This window comes from Tribolium madens, unplaced genomic scaffold (genome assembly GCF_015345945.1).
Source record: "Tribolium madens isolate multiple individuals breed KSU strain unplaced genomic scaffold, Tmad_KSU_1.1 Scaffold_19;HRSCAF=116;Tcas5.2_LG9, whole genome shotgun sequence".
NCBI lineage: Eukaryota > Metazoa > Arthropoda > Insecta > Coleoptera > Tenebrionidae > Tribolium > Tribolium madens.
The window spans coordinates 8081164-8101735 of NW_025400983.1; the positions used below are offsets into that span (position 1 = coordinate 8081164).

At 37.3% G+C, this 20572-nt stretch overlaps 1 protein-coding gene across 11 annotated transcripts in view; it reads right to left on the minus strand.

The window, feature by feature from the left end:
* Positions 1-20572, minus strand: part of LOC123015974 (cAMP-specific 3',5'-cyclic phosphodiesterase) — a 107298-nt gene that overhangs the window by 11546 nt on the left and 75180 nt on the right. For 5 of the 11 annotated variants that reach the window (XM_044416104.1, XM_044416105.1, XM_044416111.1 and 2 more), the window contains 2 exons: positions 8626-8808; positions 8273-8305 (listed from right to left, as the gene is read on the minus strand). In XM_044416104.1, coding sequence (XP_044272039.1) covers positions 8273-8305; positions 8626-8808 — 216 coding nt within the window. Of the gene's footprint in view, positions 1-3301; positions 3728-6243; positions 6455-8272; positions 8306-8625; positions 8809-8981; positions 9469-13301; positions 13669-19291; positions 19343-19445; positions 20301-20572 lie in introns of those variants that run through there. The other 6 variants (XM_044416101.1, XM_044416103.1, XM_044416102.1 and 3 more) reach the window with 6 other exon arrangements.

Consider the following 20572-nt stretch of genomic DNA (forward strand, 5'->3'; position numbering starts at 1 on the left):
AGGAAGATAGGATCGTTACAGTTTCCATAAACTCGTCTTTGCTGATGTAATAATTCGAACGAAGTTTCCTACTTAAAACGCTGTTTCATCGAACAAATCTCTCCAAAATCCTTAGAACCGTACTCTGTTATTAACTGATGAGCATCTTGCCCTTTATTATTTAAATAACACGATTTCCAACGCTTAACTTGCCAAAATGCAAATTATTAATTATCATGTTGACTTCCTTTACCGAGCCAAAATCCCGCAAGCAGTACCAATTTTTGTTTTTGTTTCATCCGAGGAAAACAACAAACTCTGAACTAGACAAAAACGTTCTTTTAATCAATTTCGTTCCAATCTGTAAACTCAACTTTTAACGAACAACTGATAGTGACGCCTTACTGTTCAAACAGTGACCGATTTACCGTTCTTTTTTCGAGGTAAATCGCCAAACACGGGACACTCCGACCGATCGGTGATAATGAAATTAGCAATTAAAGTGTCTGATTTTTTTCCACCTGTTTTTTTCAAAGAAACCACAGTTAGTGGTTTACCCCTAGAAATATTTATTTTTATCTAGAAGAAAATCATATTTCTTACAAGAAACGACGAACAAGGATGCAATGTCGACGCACTTGCGCTCATTTCAAAATTAGCCGTTGTCGGCAGCTTTCATCATAACGATTCTCCTTCGAGTTTCGGGAATTTTTAACCGACTTAGATTTTTCTGCTGTGGCGACATATTTCCAACTTGATATAAATTAACTCACAATCCTGAATATCTCGCAAGCGACATAAAAATACCACTGATTCAACCTGATAGCAGTTCAGTATTCTCAAAATTTTTGGCAGGGTATATAAATGACGCATTCACGTCAAAATGTTTTGTTTGTTTTGGTAAATTATTTGTCTGGTGTGTAATAACAGCATGTGCTTTGCCAAAGTGTAGACAAAAAGAAGTACTTTTTTTTCTAATTTTGTTGAACATATCACAAACAATGAATTTTTTATTAAAGAATTACTTAGAGATAACGAATGAGAGCAGGATAGTGGGATACGTTATACGTTCCAGCATGAATGAATGTCAGAACTCAAGATATAAATGGCAACAACTCTGCCACCATTTATTACGAACTCATAAACATGTGACATTCATATAGTCGCATTTGAAGCGAAACTGTGCTTGAACGAGAAGTAAAATCCACTTTTCGTTTTGAAACATATTTACTTAGAATTCAGCCATTCGCTTTTATTTCATTTAAACATACCATGTTTATATAAATTGAAAACATCTGCAATCCCTCAGATTCATCACTTTTATAACCAAATATCAAGAGTTTTAAAAATAAGCCGATATAATAGTGTTTGTTTTTTTTCTTTTAAAATAGTATCAAAAATCTAAAATAATGCCGCAATAAAAATTCCCGTCTAAAGTAATGCGTTGTTTTCAATTGTATCATTATTTTCGGAAGTTCTATTTCGGTCTGCTCCGTGGCTGATAATTTGTCTTCCTGTCGAAAAAACAAAAGTTTTTTTTAATGTTCGTCGTACCTACTCCATTGTGGTATGAGTAACACTCAACAACTTACAAGCGTTATGCTGCCAATAAATAAATAATACCCTAGTAACACACAGGGCTGTTAAGACGTTTTAACAGCCTGCCTTTTTGACAGTTTAAAATATTTTCAGAATTTAAATTCATCACTGTCTTGACAGAATACAGTAATGTCTGGCTAATACGAACTTTCCGTAATTCGAACACCTTGATTGAGTAAAATCATTTCTATAATCCGATCTCTTGACCTCTGTAATTCGAACGTTTTTAGAACACATAATTAATTTTTACATCTGAAAAGAAAACAAATTGCCTTTACAAGATGTACAGTGATGGACAGTGAATTTCGTCTACCCAATTTCCCTGACAGATTAAAAGTGTAAATTACTCTTTAACTTTTTCTAACTTTGTTTTAGAATTTTGATTAACGCCTGTCATGTTGACAGAATGCTCGATGCTCCTTGCCTTTGTCCTTGATATGCCCCAAAATATAGAGGACACGTCTTTGGGACATACCTTCTTGTACCAAAGAGATAATTTTTATTTTACTAAACGCACTTACTGTTGGCATGTTCGAATTTGATTCAATTTGACAATACGTATTTGAATGTCAGTTATCATGACAATAAAGCACACACTACAGAATTTTTGTGTATTCAATTTTCATTTGGTGGACGAAATTCACTGTCCATCACTGTACCTAATTCTATTACGAAGAATTCTGCAAAAAGCCCTAGAACTGAAGATTAATAATAATTCCTAAACCACTTTGGATAAGTTTTTAGTTCATTAATTTAGTATTTATTAATTAATAATACACAATGTACATTAATATTTACTTTCTTTAATATAAAAGAAAAACAATGTTACACACATGTTATGTTTTAATATTTAGAACTTCTTTATAAACCCTTTTTACACAGATGCTGCCTAAAATCCGAAATAATTCAGATTATAATCAGATTGTAGATAATACCCAAAATGAATTCGGTGTTAATTCGCACGGGCTCTGGCAACTTTCCGTTCGGATTATCGAAACGTTACTGTAATTCTTTTCTCGCCTGTGCATTTTTTGAGTTCAACTGATTTCCGTAAAGWATTTTTTTGAAATTCTTTGACACATCCAGTTTCTGAGCTTAAAGTGTTCAACCTCATAATATCAAATCTCTCTTGCGTATCTTGTTTTGTTATACCCTTCTTTCCCACTTTTATTAGTTGCGTTATTGTTCATTAATAATTAATAACAATTCAGTTTTTCCTTAGCAATTCAGCTGTTTTTAAAATATGAAATTTAGTATGACGAAAAACGTTGTACGTATCACGTGCTGTTAAGGGCCATAACGACCGAGGGAGAACAAACAACTCCCTTAGTCGTTATGATCTTCTTAACAGCCTTCAATATGTAAATAACTAACGGGTGGTTTTTTAAATTTGGTATCAAAGCTATACATGATTCCATGAAAGTTCGATTGTGAACGAACCATCATATTGAAAGTTATTAATCTGACATTTGACACCTCGCCGGGTGTATTAAAAATTGTAGTCTGCTCACAGCACACTTATATCACCGCCAACTATGATGCTAAATAGTCTAATTTAAATAAACACCCGTTATAATCTAAAACAATGTATGTGTGGTGTGGGCAACCAACAATACCGAGTCAAGTTTACAGGCGCCTGTAATTACCATCGTTATGTATACCGGGTTGCTTACTATCTGTCGTAAAAAATCGTATTTTCGTCGATATTCGGGGATCAACTTACAAATCCCTTTTGGTCCTTTCGTGCCAGAACTTGTCCCAGAAGGAGGTGCGATGTTTGATCCTTAACACTGAGGTAGATAGGGTTCGCGGTAAAGCGGGGTGTTCCGGTTGGGGCGAGGCCATCAGCAGTGACGGACTGGAGCAATTTCCTAGGGACGAGCGGGACAAGGAGCCCCTCTGCGTCGAGGCTTTCCTGGATGTCGGGGGGGATTCAGGGGTCGAGGGGGTCGAATCGTTCTCCGAAGAGGCCAGATTGAAATGTTTTAACACACGTCAGACCATCACTGACACTTGACTAAGTGTCCTGTCTTTTCCCGCACACTAACCCATTATGGGTTTGATTCAGTGATGTCGGCCCATGATTGGAGGTGACCCTATTACAAATAGGGACGTACGGAACGGCTTCAGCAGGAATAACGATAACATCCTGGAAACGTTATCTGGTTATTCTTTTATCTGTCGACTGGTCTAATCCGGAAGATACACAATCGATAAAGTGGTAGACATGGGGAAATTGCCAATAATACGATGCGCGTTTAGCAATAAGTATTATTAGAAGATTAGAGAGCGTTGAATTGTGATCGAATGATGAAGATCGCCAAAGGATAATAATATAAATTCTCTGATGGGAGTGCGAACGAAAAACTTCGACTTATAATGATGACAAAGGAAAAAACTTGAAATTTCCGCAATTCGCAACTTTAATTTCCTGTTAATAAGGAAAGGTCATTGTGCCGTGAGTTGATTAAGATTTCAATTTTCTACTAAGCGACAATAAATGCAACAATTACTGTTTTATGACATCTTTCGTGGAAATTAATGTAAGCTTTATGATAACACTTGTCACATTTATAATTAAATTACATAATTTATTATTACATAATGATAAAATTTACCAAACTATAGACAACATTCTCGAGATATTTTTCCAAAGTACCTCAAAAGCTATAATCGATACTCGTGTAATACATATATTTCTCCAACTAGAATTTGAGCCGTGGTGAGACCACTTCACTTCGGGATACATAATTAATCGATTAATGAAATTACATTTACGAGAATGTGATAACATGAGAAGAGAAAGGTACCAGCTTCTACTACCAATCGTTTGATTTTTTGTTTTTAACTTACAAAACGTGACTATCCTATAAGTTAATCTGATAGGCACATTTCTACCTTTTACCAGTTTTACATTAATAATAAAGCTAAAAATACGCGAAAAATTGTTACATGATTATATGTCATTACTTTGGGGTTATTAATCATATAAATTTTACGATTCATTATTGTTAAACTAAGCACAGATTGGTAAGTAATTTTTTACAGACAAATTGCTCGTAGTATTTCTGTGTTCACATATCTTCTATTGACCGTAAATAATATCCAAATAAAAAACATAATTTTATACTTAATGAAAACATAACAATCTAAGTCACTTAACAAAAATTTACTTGTTCACGTGACCCAACCTTACCAACGATTGCTATTCAAATCGAGTTCTTAAAATCAACCACCACTTATTAGGGGCATACAAAAAGCCATAAAAATCAATCAGAATGACGATAGTCATCATTTGACGTATTCCTATTATTTCTGGATTTATTCTATACAGGCTGTATTATAAAAATCACCCCAAACCATAATTTCATTTAAAGACGTTGTAATACTTTTTGCTCAAAATTGAGTGGTTTTTCGTTTACAATCGTTTGCTTGTCTTTTAGATAAAAAGAATAAAAATGTTCTATTCTTTCCACAGCCTACTTTATTTAACTTAGTCTTCAAATTGCCTAAAATCAAAAGGTAGTAATAAATAATAGTAAGTGAGCTTGTTGAAGACAATTTAATGAGGAATCTAAACATAATGAAATATACAGGGTGTTACATTTAAAAAAAAACTGAAATTAATGTCACTCCGGTGAAACAGAAAGCAGGATTGATTGTGCATCTATGCCAAACAATAGATGACCAGAAACTGTTCAACTTTGTTCCAAGAAGTATTGTCATATCTTTACACATAATGGAGTTTTGGCTTGGGGCGTTTTTTATGATACAGCCTGTATATGGTTTATTCTATTTCTTCTCTCTCTTCTAACTGGCATAAAAATCGATTCAACTCAACGCCTTCTAATTTTCTCCAAAACCCAGGACGAATTTTTTAATTAGAAAAAATCTCGACTTTCAGCTTTTATACGAGGATTACGAGTTCGAAGTCTTCAAAACGATTTTCGTTTTTCCTTTTGCGGAAATTTCACATTAAAGAAATACGACCGATGGAAATGCAAAAAGTTGAAAGTATACCAGTTCCCGGATTTCTTCAAAACGATTATTATTAAAAACACAACAATTAGAGTTGAGTTTTCTGTTACTTCCAGGGTAGCCGACTCTAAAACGAAGTAATTATCTTCATCCTCTTTAACCTCCTTATTTTTAGAGTGTTGACGTCACGTGGCCCGTTTCCTAGACAATAACATCATTTTCAACGTAGAGCCGTACTACCACAACACGAAGAACTTGGGCATTTAAAACCGACTGTTTATGTGACAAACAATTATCTTGATATCTACTTGAAACGTCAAATGACACAGTTAATTGAATTTTTTATGACTTCTAGTTTCGCGAGAGAAACATCATGTGAATTTAAATGATTATTTAAACCGGACGGTATTTTCATATAGACTGGAGTTGCTACTTTCGTACGTCGATTATTTATTTTAATTTTTTTGTTTTGAAATACGTGGAGTATCGGTGAAAATCGATCGAGCTGGGTACATTTACGTGGGTGGTGTTTTTCGGTCAATTTTGGTGCCAATTTTCGCGTTTATCAGCGTCCATGCAATTTACATTGATAATTTTTACGCGTAACACGTGTTGAAATTTCCCGATAATGGCACGCCCGACACACCTTTGGTTTTAGGTTTTCGTATAAATTAATAAAAAAACAACCTTACGCAACCACAACAATAATGTTTCGTCGTTACGCACAAGAAGAATAATTCATCATCATCTCAAATCGACGGCGACACTGTCCACAATCCACACTCACACTCACCGTCTGTACCGAACAAATGAATATTTTTATTTACAACACTGGCGCGGTTACGCAATAATAAACATAAACAAATCGTGAGTTGTGGAGATAATAACAACACAGGGACGTCGATGACAGAAAATTCACGCTAAGCGGTTCGAGTTCGAACACGCCGGAGTTCGAATCGACACTGACGGACCGGAGTTTGTCTTCGATGCGGCGGGGGTGGGGACATCCCCTATGGCTTTCGGAGCGCGACCCATTCACGAAAACCGCGGTTCGAGAGGGTGTTTACCGGAAATTTCACGCGTTCCAAGAGACGGCCTCCATTTCTAATTAAATAGCCACATTTCGCATCTACATTGATGATGTTTGCCACCATGATCACCACCATTAATTTATTATTACGTGTGGCGTCATCACTTTCAAACACGCGCACTTTTCAAAGTGAGGATGCACAAATCAAAATAATCGATTCACCATCTCTCCAAAGATCAAAGACGAACGAGAGGAAATTTCACGGGTTTTATGATATTACCGCTTTCGGTTTAATTCTCGAAAGGTTAAAGGTAAAATTGAGACTTGCCGATAGAGGTACTGTTGATGACTGCTTCAGGTTGTATCCCAAAAAAATTCACGATGAACCGTTTCTATTTCAGGAGAATTTAATATGACGGAGTGACAGGCGCCTCCACCATTTTTCGACCATAAAAATAATTAATAATTCAAGTTCGATTAACGCTTTATTTTTGAACATTGAATTGTGTGGGTGGATTGACCTCCAAAAGTGAAACACTTAAATAACTGCAGCTTATCAACTTAAATCTGTGTTTCTATTGCAGATGTTTTTAATCTAAGTTAAACATTAGATTTCACATGCAAAAAAATTCAAGTGTGTTATTTGTCAGGTATAGATTAATAAAATATTGATGGATCACTATCTCATTCGTTATCTCTACGTTTCAACATACATTTTAAAATTTCCCTCGATGATAATACCTCGATTCTACTTGGATGACCACTGTTTGAAAAACATTATCACCAAATATGCACGAAATTCAAAGCTTTTTCATATTTCAAATGTAGTCTTTTGAAGTCCTTTTTTCAATGCAATTTCTGGTATAATATCGTACGTGACTTATTGAACAATATCACCGGATAAAATCGATGAAACCACTACCTGGGGACCGAGCAGACCTCCCATTATTTATAAAAATCGTTAGCGAGCCGCTTTAACAATGTTATTCATAAAATTTGTTTACCGATTCCAAATAACCAATGTAATCTTTTATCGCGGATTTTTTTTAATCACCTGTTGTTGGCAATATTGGGAGGTGTGTTTGCCGCACGCAAATCTCTGTATTTTGCAAATCGTTGACGTCATTGCTTTATCGACGAACCCTCCCAGAAGATCACTCTTTTTTTCTCTCGTCCTCCCTAAACTTTTAATTAGATTCGCGAACGAAACCGAAGCGGTTTCAAAAAAAAAAACGATCCTTTTACGATACAGCCAAACTGAAATTGGTCATTACAACGTATCTGCCTAACTCTACAAGCCATAACTAGACTATTATGCCTAAACTAGGTGAAAAAAGTGTGAAGCCAAAGTTTTTAACTGACTGTCGAAAACCTTCAGATTCCGTATATTTTAAAACACATAATGACACACATAAAACATTTTATAGATGACATCTAACGTAATAAAAACAATGTTACGACGAAACAACGATAAAAATTCAAACAAGGGGACGATATGTCTGAAATCGTATAATGTATGAGTACCTATGTCAGTAGCATGCTGGTTAACCGGTAAGTACGCGTAAACATGCAATTTGAATGAATCTGAAGATTATTCGAACAAAGAGGGTTGAAAAATAAGGGTCAAGAAGAGTGTTAAAAGAGGTGCAAGAATAAAACATATCCAAAATCCACAAAAGTACATACGATCTGTCCAATATGTTTTCTGTCTCCTTGAATCTGCAAAATAGATCGTTCTTTTATCATTCATGACCAAGAGAAAGAAAAGAGAAAAATAAAAAAGAAAATAAAAAAATAAATCACACATGATAAACGACAGAAGTGAGTGCTCGAAGCGATCAAAAGTGAAAGATTTATTTACATAAGCATCTGCTCAAAACTTTATTGATTGTAGACATGTCTCCTTTATTACGGCTTTTTGACACCAGATGGCTGACATGTTTCGATTACAGTTTCCTGTAGCGCGACAAATTGCGCGCTCTGTATACATCATATAAAAACTCAAAAGCAATTCTTATGATTAGATAATCAAGTCTTACCTTTCGCTAGCGATCGACGAATTCCTAGACATCGATTTCGGAGACATTTCGAAGTCGCTATCGGATCTGTACAAGAAACTCTCCCTCCTTTGGGGGAGATTTTGGAGGACCAGGCCAGCAGAGGGGGACGCTGCCCCATCCAGAGGACTCCTTCCCGGACTCGCTCCATTTTCAACGTCGAAACTGCAAACCAGAACAAAATAATAAATCAACATGCAAAGCGTTTTTTCCAAAACAAATTAATTTTTTTATGACGTAAACACCCCTTTCCGAACAAACGATTTTTATGCAAATCCGTTGATATGACACGCGGGAATTGACGCGCTGATTGGTGGAATCGCTTATTGTGCTCAGACCTTAATAATACTACAGGTCCGTTTCTCCCCAAAACGAAGTCAGAATTCCTCCGAGGAATTTTCATCGGACTCCTGTGCGAAAGATAGATCGGCATTGTTCTGGCAAACCTTCACTGGCCATATATACGACACTATTACCGACATAACTGTCTCTCTATTAACTGCAAATAAATTGGTTATTAAGATAAGATAAAAGCGACATAATCTGAAGATTATATGACCCAACAAAATCATGTCGAGCATTATAAACTCGGCGCAAACACGAAAAACCAACAGGCTCGATTGTGAATACGACGAATTTGCGATTATCGCTGATCACGTGACGAGGTTGGAGAATTCGTAAGTTAAAACTGAAAGTTTAAAAAAAAAGACAAGAGAGTCGAACATCGGAACACCATCTTTTACCACAATCAATTAAATTAAGATTAAAAGCCATAAAAAAGATTATTAAATTATTTAAGCGTTGCCGACTAATAAATAATTGGAGAAAATTCGGGCGCACATTGTACCTACAGAATACACCTCTTAATAAATATTCCGATCAATCACTGATAACCTTTAGAAACAATGAACTGCTGGTGTTGAGTTAAAATGTTTGATAAGGGTACTGCTCTTCAGTGATCAGATCGTTTTTTTTTTCATTATCATGTTTTGTGGCAATGGAACGAGAACTCGTGCGAAGTTTGATGCTTGTCAGGCCTCACAATATAGTGGTATCACAAAAAAACTGACTGAACAAAGGATAATCACCAATTAAAATTATGAAGCAATTACTTAACATATTATTGGATTAAAGCAAAAAACAATAATGATAAAACAATAATCGCTGGATTTGCCGATCGCCTCTTTTTTATCATTGTGAATTAAATGATTTTTGCTAATTGATATTGGATGAAATAAAGCTATATATTTCTAAGCCCCTACTTGAGAAGAAAAATCAAGAGATAGGAGGGATACCTAAATATCAATGCAAAAAAACCTCAAAATAAGAATTGTTGAGTCATCGAAGACCACTTGTGAGACCTGCACATTTCTGGGCCCACCTTTCCCGTGGCTCATACAAACCTCCCAGTAGTTCTCCGCCTATCATAAGTTAAAGGAAACCTCCTAGTGTGTCTCCTAACTTGCGACGACCTCACCGAAGACCTCCTCCTTCTCCCTAGACCTTCGGAATGTCGTCTCGAACCGTCGGACGAGATTAAACTACCCGCTGAAGCAAAAGACGCTCTAGAGTCCGTGGAATCGACCTCATGTTCAGGGATAGCCTCCGAATCCCTCCTGGACATATCCGAAGACCAAAGGCTAGTTACACTGGCCCTCGAATCAATAGACCTCTGACCAATAATCTCGTATCGTCTCGACGACGTCGAGAATGAAGATATACTCGTCACGGAATGCCGACTTTCGTTGCCGACGTCCACCGACGATTCCCTCGAAAACGGGGAATAACGCGAGCGATAGCTCTCGGTCGACATCCTCGTCTGGGAGGACAAAGTCATTGATAACTCGCTGTGCAAGTCTAAAGGTTCGGGAGAGGGCGATTCGGGGACCGGCGAAGGTGGTGCGGGTGAGGGGGTGCTTGAGGAAGGTTTTCTTAGACCGCGAATCAGGGACCATAACAAAAATAACAATGTCAACATTATAAAATTAGGATCGTCCGTGTGGCACCCATCGGAGGAAGAAAAATTTTCCGGTATGCGGAGCAACAGAGTATATTGATCGAAGTTGGCCGGGATCGAGACGACCTCGATAAAATGTCGCACCGGGTTCCTACATCTCTCCTCAAGACGTAGCAATGACCGGCGAACACCACATCAATGAGTGTCTTAATTTCGGGGGGGCAAAAGCGTGCACATCGCTGTCATCTCCCTCCCCCGACTGTCGTCTCTTCTCACGCCATTTTGGAGGTTGCGTGCGGCACTCATTGCACCACACTCATATACCCCACGTAATTAACATTATTAACTCCCCTAATCAACGTTTTGCACCTAATTCTCGCACTGATTTCAGGCCGGACGTCGGGTCCCCATTTATAATTCACACTGGGCAAATGTCACACATACGGAACACACGTCCTACATAAACAAACCAATTAGACCATTTGTTTTATTCTTTCTCGGACCATTCGCCCCTCCATCGCTTCCACACACAACAACAAATCCGCTTCCCCCACAGGAACAACATTATCAAATGTCAATGCAACAAACTACATTTAATTACAAAAACATGGTTTGACGCGCGCGATTTTCACTCGTGTCGAGAAATTAGAAAATTTTTCCTCTTTGCCTACGGGCGTTTTTTCCCGCCGGCGCTGCGAACCAGACTCGTTACTAAATCACTGCAGGAAATTGTTTGTGGAAAATAGGTTGTGTAGAGCGGCGGGAGCGTGCCGTATCGTAGCCGCCATGACGATGGAAAAGCGCGCATGTCCCATCTCTACCTACCCCGGAGCCTGGCACTAGAATGGATGCGAACCACGCGATCTACCCCCTTTTTACGACCTCCCAAGAGACCGGAAAGTGGATAAAGCCCACATCGACGATGGACAGACACCCTTTCCCTATCATCACGTTCTGACCTGGATTGATTATTAACAAGAAAAACAACATTAAACTCTTTTCCGGAAAACTTCGGTGGGATTCCACCGCCGACATCGGAAAGAGCAAGAGAGAAACCGGCAGAAAAGACCCGAAATCAAATTTACGCAGAATCTAATAGTCTTCTCGCTTTCCGTACAGTCTTCACGGAAGTAATTGCGAGTTGGAGTGAGAAAAACGACAAACAATACAAGTAATTTCAAGTATTTAATAAAAGCCAATTATGAAAGAAGTTTTTTTCGTTTGTAAAAAGAAAAACCAGATGCAATTTTCCAACGACACGAGCACCTCTTGAAAATATTTCGCAATCATCCATCTTTTGCGCTCCGAGACGGATTAATACGATATTAAATTTTTCGACGGGAGCAGCGAGCGGAAAAAATACCTTGTATTTTGTGGGGAAAAGAGCCTAGATTATTAGTTTTTTTTCGATTTCGTGGAAGAAAATACGGGGGAAAAAAAATGTTGATTTTCATGAGCGATTTCAGGGTTTCCACAATTGAAAGGTCGTCTTAATGTGACGCACAGAAGCACCTTTAACTTTGACACGAAAGGATTTGAAACGACATCAATCTCCCTTTTGAGCTCGAGAATTGAAAAAGGACTTACGGCAAATAAATGTGCGAAAGTTAACATATGAGTACTATATTGCAGAAAATGAACCATAATCGCAGATTTGCCATGTGTCATCACCATCAAGAAATGAAACCCTTTAAGACACATGATCGATATAACTCTCCCTCATTGCCGCCTCCTCTTTTTATCGATCAGAAACCAGGAAGAAACGAAGCGACAAGATGAGTTAAAAATAGTTCAAAGATGGATTGGTGGTGAGAGGCAAACAACGCACAATCATCGAACCACGAGGAATTTTTTCATAATTTTTTGCGTTAGGAAAGGAAAAAATTAAGTATTTGACGCAACAGTGCTATACTAATCGCGATTTAACATCGTTTTACCCTTTAACAATAAAAACCACGCAAATAATGGTCACGTTATATTAAGGATATAAATTCTGCGAGGCCATGTTCTGCATCCTGCTAGTATGTATATCGCTGATGACGTCGGTAAAGAGCGCCTTTTACGTCACGCGGACCCGACCAACTATATTCGCGACCTATCTCAATGCAGCGAAAGTACATATAATTGTGTTGCCGGCACTTTTCGAGGACGCTAAAGATCCGATAACGTGTGGTTATTTTTAAACTTTTGTTAGGAAAGAAATAGGTTTGTCTTCGTGACCTACACACATCGAGAGGGAAGGGGGGCAAAACTCGGAATGGCGGAAATTGATGGAGTAATTAAATCTGTTACACCACTGGTGTAACCTAATCAGTACGGCAAATATAGGCTCGGAAAAGCGAAGGAACGCCATTTCTTGTTTCCGTATTACATACATTTCAGGCAGAAGCGCACCCGGCAATTAGGACTTTTTTACTTTAATAAGAGCAAAATATCAAAATTTAAAATTAATGCTCTTCATTATGTTTTCTGACTCCACGAAGCAAACAATTCTTTATGAAATTTTCCCAATAAACAGTGAAATCAAAACAAAAGACTAGCTAACTGCTGTAAAAAAAACAATTAAGTAATATTCTAGGTGCAGTTTATGTTTTGGTCATGTTAAAATTTGGTGGATGCGCCGGGTTCGTTTCCTTTGCGAAACGGGTAAAAACGATTGATTACAGTGTTGCATCATCATTACAGTGAAATGACTGGTTACCGTGAGGGATGAACACGAAGTCCTGGTCCACAGGGACAGCATGTGGTTCCGGTTCGTTTTCGTTTCTTGCGTACGCACCAATCCTGTCCCATGTCGAAGGGATTTTTCGAGTCACTCGACACGTATTACATCAACACCAAAAGGGTGCTGATCCGTTTCACAAAGCGTCCACCGAGGCGCACTTAACACCCTCACGTGTGCTGCAACCGGGTGCATTACCTCCGAAGAGTGACGGAATAAAAATAAAGCAAACTGGAGGGGTTGGAGCAAGGGAATGAAAAACTAATGGTCCGTCACGATTTTCGTGATCATTTCCTGCTGGGGCTTTTTATTAGTTGTGTTGAAGCGATAATGACTCCAAAATCCCTAGTGAGGAAGTTTAATAAAATATCGAACGCGTTGTATGACGTCAGAATTTCGTTCGGTCGGGATTTCAGCAGGATCGTGACGTGATAATTCGAACCGAATTTCCTCGGAGATTACGAACGTTTATAGCGACCACGACAGATGTCGGACACAGGTGGTAAAAGGAAAACCACAACAACAGCCCTCATGCTATGCCAGAAATAAACTGATTTGAATTTTAAGCGGGAGATTTATGCAGCGCCGATCTCTGATAATGTATCGACGTCCTTGTCGCTTACTATTTTTGCAATTAAACGCTGATTTATGCGGCCGCATTTAGCTCTGAATAATTAAAATTATAAATTAATATGCTAACATAAGGAAAATAAAAGCGACAGGCAGGGGTGGGAGTGAATTTACTCTACTACTATATGAGCGTAAAAAAATCGCTAATCTAATAAGTGTGGCTAATACTGAGAAAATACTGAAAGATGTTCGTGACGAGACACATTTTGTTTACAAATCACTCTGAACACGTTTGACAATATTGCGCTAGTTAGCAACTCGAAAGCGCGTTTACAACTAGAGACACTATCGGGGGTAACCCGAACTGAGTCGGCCATCTTGGAATGCAACCAGCATCCGGGGGTGTGTACCAGACCGCTTATTCAAACTTTTCCTTAAAAAAATTTTAAACGACATACGAAACAAACATCCCAAACGTTAGCCAACAACTGAGAAATAAAAGAAAACATTTACATTTCCTAAGTCACGAACATGATATTTCTGTGATCAAGAATGTCATCTAGTTGCGTGATAGTATTCTCAAGTAATTGTATTGATTCAAATTTGTGTTCACAAAAGGACAATGTGTACCCGCTAGCGAATCTAGCCCCATCTCTGAACGAAGTTACTGAAACGCACGAGGTTTAAGCGGGTTGAGCTTTCATTATGTTCGTGCTAAACAGTACAGATGGCGCTGCGATACGTTTCTCGAGTCGTAAATTCAAAATTTTGAGACAATTTGCCACGTGGGACGTAATTGCCTGTGAAACGGGCTTAATAATGGAGGTGAGTTGATTCATGCTTACGCAAACATGACAGAACAGCTGTTTGACTTCAGGCATGTGGAATTCATCATTTTCTAGAGAACAGAGACGGACGCGCGTCTATAATAATAATACCGTGCGATCAAAAAAAAAAAAATTAGAGTAAGCCACGATTACTATTCTACAGTTGGCAACACGAAATTTTCCACACAAACTGGAAATGAAAATGACCATTAACCTTTTTCGTTTTGTACAGCATTTTTGTAATAACTTGTAACAATAAAAATTTTCTGCTCTAAAGTGAACATTATTTCACTCAAAACGAATAAAACGCAAACTTGTCAGAGTTTCTGCTGACATTTGACGTCAAAAATCAGGATTGCCATCTGAAGGACTTTAATCACCGCCTACTCTAAATTATCATTTTTTTTGATCGCACAGTATTAATGACTGGCTATTAATAGTAGTTGGGGGTCAATGTTGAAACATATTACTAACAGATTAAAGGTGTTATATATTTTTTTATAGAAGTATAATTTACTACTGATTTTTAAATTGTAATGAAAAGATGTTTAAGGGCGACAAAAAGTGTTTTTACAAAAAAAACAGATATCAATCTTTTTTTTTTTTTTAAAGTAGTCAACTTCTATGAAAAACTACATGCATTTTTACGTATTTGTAGCTCAATTTCGCGAATTTCGTTCTTGAGCTCAAGCGCTATTTGCTTTGTTGACTTGAATCTCCAAAACCCCAGAGAAGGACGTCGCACTGTGTCAAATAGTAGGACCCCTAATAGCCACTTTTGTGTCGTAGCTGGTATCCCACGTCTAATCTCAGCAAGTCCTGTTTCATTTATTAAATAAAAATTGTCAACAATTTTTATAAATAAAATTATTTCAGATTAATTATCAGATTATAAAATGTGTGGTATTTGTAAAGAGAGTGTTTGAAAAATGGAGGAGTCCGTCTCTGACTCTCATAGCTTAATTTAGATTAGGAAAAATCTCTGACGAACAGTATCGTGGTGAAAGACGAATATTCTCTTTAGGAACCATTCCAAAATTTTCTTATAACGCGTCATATACCTATTCGCGAAAAATTCACGATTTTTAATTGAGAACGAAGTTGAGAAACATAATTTAGTTAAGTCGCGACGCTAATTGAATATTCCATAATTGAAAAATTCTGGTGCTTAAATCTACTGAGAATACTTCACCAAAAGCTCGTGAATCCTTTCTCGCTTCCACTTACCTAGAAAAGAAGAAAAATACGAATTAGTTTCGACTAGTTCAAAAAAATTAAATCGCAACAGAGAATAAAGCAAAACCAGCATTTCCTGCAGAAGAATAATAAAGCTCAAGTTGTAATTTGCGAAAAGGAAGACGCTTCTCTGTGGGTGTTTGTTCAATACTGTCAATACGCTTGGATCAATAAAAATTTAATTGTGATATTATAAAAAAAATGCTTTCGTTCGGTGTTGAACGCTATGGTTCAATTCATTCAATCCGAAAATAAATTTACCTATGTGCAAAAAACAAATCTTAAACAATAATTAAACTGAAATCGCGGCGATTTAGTGTGCCATGACAATAAGAAAATGAGTTGTAATCAATTTTCATATTAAAGTAAATTGTCGTGAAAAGGACTAATTACTTGGAATTGTGTTAAATACGATTTATTGACAACTACTTGTTTTACAAAGGTTAGGGTTTCATGGACGATCGATCACTTGTGGACGTGATATTCATTCAATCAACCCGATTAGAATAATTCTTTGTTTAGCTCAAAATATAATCGCTCAACATAATATGTAATAAAAAGTGGAAATCATAGCAAATTGAAAATTTAACGAAGGATAAGGCCTGTCTCCTGTTTTTTTTTTTTCAATTAGGAATAAATTTTGTACCAACAATGAACAGTCTCTATTCATACCTTCTGTACTTTGTTCCTCTTCAAGTCGATGTTTGTGTCGTCGTACGTACAAGCTTAAATCTTGTCTAAATAAGATTGAATCCGAAATAATATCAATCGATTTTTTGTTAATACAAAGCAAGCAACCCTTCCCTCCGTCAAAAAAATGTAAACCCTTGTTGAATTTTTAAGCAACATCGAAATGAATATAATAGCTATGTCGCTCAACTGGTATAATCTAGATTATTTCGTGTTTTAAAAGTATAACAAATGTATTCACCCAACTTTTTTTCACACCCTAAAATCCTAAAAATTCTTTAAAACAAAGAAACAGAGAAAATCGATATATTCGAATTATTTCCAATAATACGGGAAATCGAATTTCCCGCATACGGGTGAGTTATGGGATAGAGGGATAGTTGTCGTGCAATTCCTCTCCTTATTTGCATATGATAAAGGTCGTAGACGACGCTAAATGATCGCTTTAACCCAGTGACCTATGCAAAACAACAACGATTCGTCACGACTTGTTTACACATTATCTTCGTGATAAGCCGAGTTTTCCAGTTGTAATTTGTGTTTGTATCAGTTTTACTATAGATGAAATCACGAAAAGCTGAGCGCAGTTCAAGGGCGTATGGTGGAGAGCTTTATTCATATTTCTGGACAAAAATCCATCGTCGAGCCACTTAGACTAATAATACAATTAAAACTCGCGTCTGTGACAAATTGTTCCAGAGATAAAGGACTGGAATTGAGTTAGTGATGATATTGAAGCTTCACGAAGCTCGTTTAAAAGGCATTATGGTAGCACCGAGAAACACCCCGAGAAACAGCCTTACATATTGGTAATGATGTCATAGAGACATCTGAACTTCGAATCAGTCTAAAAAATTTATCTGTTTGAGAACACCCTCCTTCCATTTTGCGCACAAAGGCACAAATATACAATTTATTTTCTGGCCTTTATGAGGTTAATGCTAAAAGAGTCACTTCATCGACCTGTTGAAATAAAATATTCTAGAAGCTTAACAAACCCGTTTTATATCTCGCCTCTCCTCATGTAAAAGTCGGAGCTGTATAGGTTATATTTCGCGTAAAGCAACTGAAAAATTCATGAATTTTCAGCTTTATTAATTTAAAATGAACACACCGTGCTCCGGGTCACATAAACGCACCTACTAATCAATATGATAATTTTCCTTTTTGATGGATGCCGGAGCCTTTCAACAACAATCGCTCAAAATTCCGTTCGAGAATAATAAAGTCGTTCGAAAGCCCTCAATCGCGCCACTGTTTCACGCTCCGGTAGTGTGACTATTGAGTTTTTGAATTACACGCATAAATTATGTGGATTAATCGACGATACGTGTGGTAATTTTCTTCGTTTTGGCTTATACTAAACGCCAACAAAAAGCTCGTTTAAAGTTTAACGAGCTTCGTTTCCGACCTCAGACCATCGTGGGCTTATTATTATTATTACTGAAAATTTCCGCGATGCATGTACTAGGCAGAACTTCACAAAAACTTTCGTCGTTGACAACCTATTAATTTTTTTCCAATTAATCGTAAAACGAAAAGTTCCGGCTTGTTAGCATGTCTGTTAGAATAAATCCTTGACGAAACTTTACTAATCAATCGAGGCTTTGTGTTTTGGTGTGAAAATCATCCGTGGAATGCCCGTGCGACCAGAACAAATCTTCTGCAGAAATAAATAGGCCTTTATATCACACGAAGACGTTCTACAACGGGAATTCCCGTTTGTGTTTTGGATCAGCGTCAGATAGGATGAGATTGTTCGTTAAACGAAAGTATTTCCGCTTAACACACAAAAGCTGAAGGCCAATTAAAAGCAGACGGTACAAACATCTAACCAAAAACAGTGAAAAAAACTAGTGATTATAGTGCACGTCCATGAACATTCAATTATGGCGATAGAAGGAAGAAGGGAGGAAAATAAGCGGTAAACTATCTGCCCAATTTTCTCTCAAAAAGTTGTAACAAAAGTTAAAATCAAGCAAATCTTTTATAATATAAGTTGAAGCTTTCAATCACGTATGTTAAGTTAAATATTTTGATTCGGAAAAAATCTAAAGTTAATGTTTCATAGTATTATTACATTTAAAAAAATGACTCTAATAGTAAATTAAAAACACTTTACTTTTAACTAATAGGCTATATAAAGTGTAATATTTACTACTTCTTCCTTCTACTTCCACTTGTGAACGATATGTTTGTGTAAAGCAGTGAAAAAGCACACTATTACAAATATAATAAAATGATTTCGTTCTCTTAAAGGGTTTATTATGACACTTAACAAATTTAATGTACATAAATATCTTTCTACCTGAAATTCCCACAGTTCCGTTTATAATATACGGCACGTCAAATCAAATGGACGTTATTTCGCCTTTGATAAATTGTATTTATATGAAATGTCTCTGCACGTAACTGAGAAATTACGACGCCTGTTGCTCAAAATTGAATGGACGAAAGCTCGCCACCTGTTATTTTTCCAAAGCATGTATTACTGTTACGTTGGGTTAAAATTAATAAAAGCAAAAGTAGAAGTGCTCTAGCAACAAACAAGAAGCATAAACTAGAGTTGCTATATTAAAATCGTTGCATTCAAATATAGGAACCCTAGCATAAACAAATCTGCTACAATTAAAAATCTTTTGTAACCTTAGGAACCTCCTGAAATATCTAGTATCGGACGTGGAAATGGACATATTCCTGTTGATAATATACACGACATTAGTATATTAATATTTATCTCTTTACGATTTTGTAGACAAAATTATAAAATTATGTGCCTCTTTGTGACAGAGCGACTTACTCGAGGCTGTGTTCCGAGAAAACTTCGCTGATATCCGAGTCGCTCCTTGGTAGCACTAATCTCGGCAAAACCATTGCTTTCTTTCGCCGCGTCTTCAACGTAGCCTGAGACAAGTGCAGCAAATCGGGCATTCTATGTGGCGAGTGTGGAGATAGAATCGTCAGTTTTCTATCGCCAGGACTGAGATTGAGATAACCAGCTGGCGGAGGTAGACTCAGATGAGAAGGAACTCGTACCTTTCCCGACCACAAGCCTCTCCTCTTTTCCGCGTTAATGGTCTCATCTGAACTCAGCATCGATCCGGAAGACGTCAACATAGATCCTTCGCCGCTAACAGCGTGTCTTTTCAATCTCATTTCCCTCTCAAGACTGTCCAGTGATTTCGTTTCCACACTTTCGGAAAACACTCTCCTCATATCTCTTTCGCTAGTTGACAAAAAAGATCTGCTCGACGTTCGTAGGCTTTCCATGCTTTTCGCAGTCTCCGTTCGTATTCCCGCTGACAAAAACTGGCCTTTATTGGCTTGTTTGGGATCCGGTTCGTAATCTTCCTGGGAGGAACTAGAGTGCGGCGATTTTGAAAGGAGGGAATATCGTGGAGAAATTTTTTGGGATATGGACGACTCTGGGCTTTCCAAAGAGTCGCCGCTCGCTTGTTGTGTGATTATTTGACATTGAGGTTGTGTGGTTTCAGCAACGAAAGTTTGAGTAGACGTGCGAGAGATTGAGCGTTGAGTTAAAGTGACCGTCGACGCGGTCCTTGAAGTGGTTTCGTCCTCGTCTTCTTCCATCGTCAAAGTGTAGGTTCGTTCTTTGATAATTAATTAAATCGTCATAAAATCATTGTAGAAGTTCCTAAAATTTCAACATTTTTGACGTATATAAACTAAAGATGTGTCTGCTGGTTGCACTTGGTGGCGTTCTTTCGAATAATAATAATCGGCACTTGAAAATCAGTTTATCACTTTACAAACAGATTAATCGATTATTACGCGCATGTAACCCAAAATTGTTGTCAGCTGACCCAGTTATGTGAGCAAACGGACCTATAATTGGAAACAGTTATGACGTTTTTATTGTCTTCACTTTTCATCAGTGGCTTATCGCGTATGTAATCGATGAAATAA